The 5081-nt window shown below is 33.8% G+C and overlaps 1 protein-coding gene across 1 annotated transcript; it reads right to left on the reverse strand.

Moving 5' to 3' along the window:
• Positions 1–449: 449 nt before the first annotated feature.
• On the reverse strand, positions 450–3583 carry LOC143532555 (uncharacterized). Its single transcript, XM_077027581.1, has 7 exons — positions 3236–3583; positions 2321–2397; positions 2073–2207; positions 1936–1990; positions 1764–1851; positions 1038–1136; positions 450–925 (listed from the first exon to the last, which is right to left on the reverse strand). The coding sequence occupies exons 1-7, from the start codon at positions 3562–3564 to the stop codon at positions 773–775; spliced, it is 936 nt and encodes a 311-aa protein (XP_076883696.1). The 5' UTR covers positions 3565–3583; the 3' UTR covers positions 450–772.
• Between the last annotated feature and the right edge of the window lie 1498 nt (positions 3584–5081).

Genomic DNA, 5081 nt, shown 5'->3' on the forward strand with positions numbered 1-5081 from the left:
ACCATAAAAGCAAATCTATTTTATCCGAACATTCAACCCGTTTGACACTTCCCCATTTTTGGATGAATAAGGAGAGAGAGTGAGATATACAAATTGATACGTACTTGATTTATCATTTTCTTGATTTATTCTTTTGAATTAAAAATCATTCTCAATTTCCATTATAACAAAAATGATAATTATATGTAAACCCCAAAACGAAAATTGTTACACGGATACTAAATTGGCTATTTAGAGTATTTTGTGCCTATAAATAGAAAAAAGAAGGGAACTTTCTGTAACAAATAAAGGCCCGGCTGGGTATTGACCGGGCCAGGCCAAAAAGGCACTTCAAATAAAATAAAAGCAAAAATGTCTTTTTTTTTATCTTTTAATTTTGATCTTTCGAGCATCTAAATTGAATTGCTAAATGCTAATTCTATAATAACGTTAAAGAGATACATCCAGCCTCAATGCAAATCAAATTCATAGACCATATAAGCAACATAAATTATACATGTTAATAGATACAAGCCAAATGCAGGTTCCTTTCAAAATCTTAACCACCTACTCGAAAAACATTATCATACACTATTGATGAACAATTACATTAACCACCGTGAAATGGCCCATTTGGATACGTGTACAGGCTATAACTAATCTTGATATTTCAGGCCCTAATTTAGAAACCAAGTGCATAACATCTCTCTGCATGAGTTCAGTCTAAGTCTTCCTTTTACAATCTGTATTCTGGTATTCGCCATTGTCGTCCATAAGACTCTAAAACTTAATTTTACGAGTCGGTTGAGATCGCTTCTTTTTGGGTTTTCAGGTCAGGTGTCTGGGCCCCACTATTTCCTTTAAAGTCCTTGATGAATGTCCTGAGGCAACCATTGACTATCCTGGGTGCTGATCCATCACAGAACCGTTTTGCAAGATCTACAGCCTTTATAAACAGCCACATATGTTTTAGTCAACTGGATCTTGTAGTTATGGTCTTATGATGCACGCACACACGTCAAAAAAGGTAATATTTAGAATGGTTTGAAGAAACAAACCTCGTTAATCACGATTTGGTGACGTGTTCCTAGCACATCAATTTCAGACATGGCGAGGTGAAGAATTGAAAGTTCCAAGATTCTGCCTGCTGGTTCGTTCTGAGCAAGATTTTAAAGCAAACGTGAATAATTACATAATGTGTCACTTTTAGGATGGAAAGCGAGTCGGGCCAGTGACCTGCAAACACTTTTTTGTCCATTTCGAAAATGTTGATATAAATAGGTTCTGTGTTGATCATGATTACAAAAAGAATACTGTTAAAATAAACAATGGGCAGCTTTCAACCCGTTTTTAGATCAAATACAACCCAGACTGACCCATCGCATGTGATTCGGTTACAATTAACACCTCTAATAAAACACAACATAAGATAGAAGCATGTTGTTCAATAATTTTGTTATAGTTGCAAATAAGCAAACATGGAATTTTACAAAACAGGCCATATTTTGAATGGGGAGTGGGTCGGGTAAGATTGACCTGCAAACACTTATTTGTCCATTTTGAAAGTTTTGTTATGAATAGTTAAAGTTTAATTATGGTTACAAAACCAATACTATTAAAAACAAACTATGGCCAGCTTTCAACCTGATTGAGACAAAGTCACAAGACACAACCCAAATTGACCCATTCATAAGTAGGTGGGTCAAAACAGACACCACTAACGACAAGTAACTCGCGAGTAAAGCACTAAAAAGATAGCTTTTAAGCAAGCATGTGGTTCAAACCTTCCAGTTTTGTGGAGCAACTTTGTCGATGACCAGAACATGATTATCCCATTTATCTGCAACAGCCACTAATAACTTTCTAGTGAAGCTGCATTTAGATAACAAACAGAATCATTACTCTCAAAGCTAGATTCATATCAACTACTCTTAATTACTTATGCTTGATGTTTACCGCAAGATTAATTTACTGTAAACCAACTTTGGAGGGGCTGAAAGGACTTCAGCTTCTGGAAAACCAAAATTAAGCTTATTATAAAGGTGATAAAAACAGGTAATATGAATACTTGTGAAGTGTGTGATCTATATTACCAACTTCAGATGCTTTCTCGTCTACTCTCATAAGTTCATCAGCTTCTTCAGCTGTCTCGGTTTTCACAGGAGGTCCACCAAAGCTCATGTGATTGTACTCCATTAATGTCACTTTATCAAACTCATAACCTATTTCTGTATTGTACAAGCAGCTTTCACAGTGAGTTTACAAAATAATGATTAGACGAGGTTCAAATTTCAAATACAGAATCACCAAATTCAGATCAAAGATATATACATATACTCACCTCTTCTGGCATTCACACGCCTCTCAAACAACCGTACTGGATCGGATCCCTCCAAACAAGCAGCGTATATGATTGACCTAACATTCATCAACATACAATTCGTCTCAAACAAAACTAACTATGATTAAACTAGATCCAAATTATGCTCAATTTATGCATAATTCTTATAATCCAGTAAATAAAAGCCAAAATTTAATGAAATCGCATTTGAACTTACATTTATCAGCATCCAATTAGTCTCAAAACAAAACAACTACGATTAGCCTAGATCCAAATTATGCTCAACTTGTGTACAATTACTATAATCCAATACATAAAAGTCAAAATTCAATGGAATCACATTTGACCTAACATTTATCAACATTGAACTCATCTAAAAAAAACAACTGTGATTAGACTAGATCCAAATTAAGCTCAATTTGTGTATAATGATTACAATCCAATACATAAAAATCAAAATATATCACATTTGGCGTAACATTTATCAACATCCAGTTCTTTTCAAAACAAAACAGCTACGAGATCCTAAGTATGGTCACTTAGTGTACAATGATTATAATCCAATACATAAACCGGTGAGCACATTCCGGCCACTTCTGGTGCACCGTAATTAAACTAGATGCAAATTATCTTCAACTCGTGTATACTAATGATTACACTCCAATACATAAAAGTCAAAATTCAACGAAATCACTGACCTAAACATTTATCAACATCAAATCTATATCTCAAACAAAACTAACTATTATTATACTAAATCCAAATGAAGCTCAATTTGTGTATAATAATCATAATCCAACACATAACAATGAAAAATTAATGAAATCGCATTCGACCTAACATTTATTAACAACTATGACTATAATATCATTATTCAACATATAAGCATCATAATTGAATGAAATTATAACATACAGTGCAAGCTCTCTGGCGGCTCTAGGGCTACAAAACCTCCCGCTCTTATCGATTTTCGGCATCTGCTCTTTACTCACCGAGTCCTCTAAACTAGACTTCTCCAGTATTTCACCGACAGGGAGTGCGGACGTACGGAAGAGTGACGCCAGAGGTGACGTCAGCATCACGGTGGTGGTGGTGGTTGTTGTTGGCTGGAGGAAGTTCAACCGCAGGCATTTGCCGAAGGGATAACAGGTTAATGATGAGCAAGTGAGAGTGAGTTTAGGTTTAGAATAAGAAGTGTGTGAGCAGGATAACAGTGCGTATGTTAGAAGAGAGCTTGTATCCATTGATGGAAGAGACAGAAGAAGAAGAAGAAGAAGAAGAAGAAAGATTATGATATCTCAAACATCGAACCGATATATGATATTTATAATTTGGGATAGCCAGTGACGATAAAATGAATAAAGATTATCATCAACCAATATTGTTCAATATGAATTATTAAAATCCAATATTTCTAATTTAAATGCTAAAACTAAAAGAAGTCACCCTTAAATATGGCATTACACATGTGTGACCGTAAATTTTCATTTCTTGATCATAATATTTCAAAAAGGTTTTAACTGAACATTTTCAAATCATGATTATATTAACATGAATTCAAATTAAGAATTACTAAAAAGGTTAATTAAGTAGGGAGTAATTTTAAAAACTTGTGGGAAAGTTTGTGGTTGAAGCTTAGAGGGTGTTTGTTTAGCTCTAAATAAAGGCATTAAAAGGTTCATGTCTCATTCGGTAGTGTTTGGTTCGTCAACATAAAACCTCCCTCTTGATGGTTTAGACTAGACACCTCTGAGCGATTCCATGCTATCCAGGTTCACTTTCTAGTTTTGATTCAATGGATTTCTATTCCATCCTCAATTGATTCAGATTTAATCAATTTATGGGTTCTATTTAACCCAATTTATTTTAGTGTTTGGATTGAATCGATTCGGGTCAGAATGGGTCGATTCAAAACAGGTTCACTTTGGTACTGTGTATAGATGGCTTTTGAGGTTATTTTACATACTATAAATCTATTTGGTGTTTTACACTTTTTTAATGTTGAACGTGTAACTTTCTTAGTAATAATGAATGTATGCATTGAACATATAGGAAGAAAATTAAATTGATGCTTATTGATACATAGAGTTTGTATTCCTATGATTATCTTCTCTGGTTGTAAAGATGATAAAGCCTTATGATGCCCATAAAGTGTTTGTATATATGATATTCTTAAATGCAAGAGACAACCTATTGGTAAGCTTTCTTTTACAATTTTAACAAGTTAAATGTGTATTTGGATTTAACACATGAATTTAAAAAATATCCATATACAATGTTCATTCGCACTTCTTGCAATAACAAACACTACTTAAATTAACTTAATTATATATATATATATATATATATATATATATATATATATATATATATATATATACTAGTAGGTACCCGCGCGATGCAGCGGCAACTACAATTTGCATCCCGATACTCTCGTGATATATTGCATACTTCATTGACACAATTCGATTTACAAATATGTTAATATACAATCTAACTTGTGTAGGGTAATAAACACATATAAACCAGCAAAAAAAAAATACAGAACTTGAATAATCATATGTATCAATATAATGCCTTTGACATCTCCTAGATCTAAGTTTTAATAGCACTCCTTGCGTTTCTTTTGCTTGGCTTTTATCTTCTCATGTTCTTAACATAGGCAATGCTGAAGCGCTCGCCTAGGAACTAAAAGCGCATTTATTGAGCCTCGCCTAAAAATGGGCCTAGGCGCAAGAAGCGTGGGCTTTTAATAACTATG

This window comes from Bidens hawaiensis, unplaced genomic scaffold (genome assembly GCF_021521415.1).
Source record: "Bidens hawaiensis isolate Kalapana, Puna unplaced genomic scaffold, B.hawaiensis_p1.1 tig00000702_1, whole genome shotgun sequence".
Classification (NCBI taxonomy): Eukaryota; Viridiplantae; Streptophyta; class Magnoliopsida; order Asterales; family Asteraceae; genus Bidens; species Bidens hawaiensis.

Bases quoted from the DNA above. Each gene is read 5' to 3' on its own strand.
- LOC143532555 (XM_077027581.1), bottom strand. From the start codon at position 3,564: ATGGATACAAGCTCTCTTCTAACATACGCACTGTTATCCTGCTCACAC. The intron at 2,398-3,235 runs GTATGTTATAAT...GATGAATGTTAG, and splicing joins GCCGCCAGAGAGCTTGCACT to GTCAATCATATACGCTGCTT. The intron at 1,137-1,763 runs GTTTGAACCACA...AATCTTGCTCAG, and splicing joins TTGCTCCACAAAACTGGAAG to AACGAACCAGCAGGCAGAAT.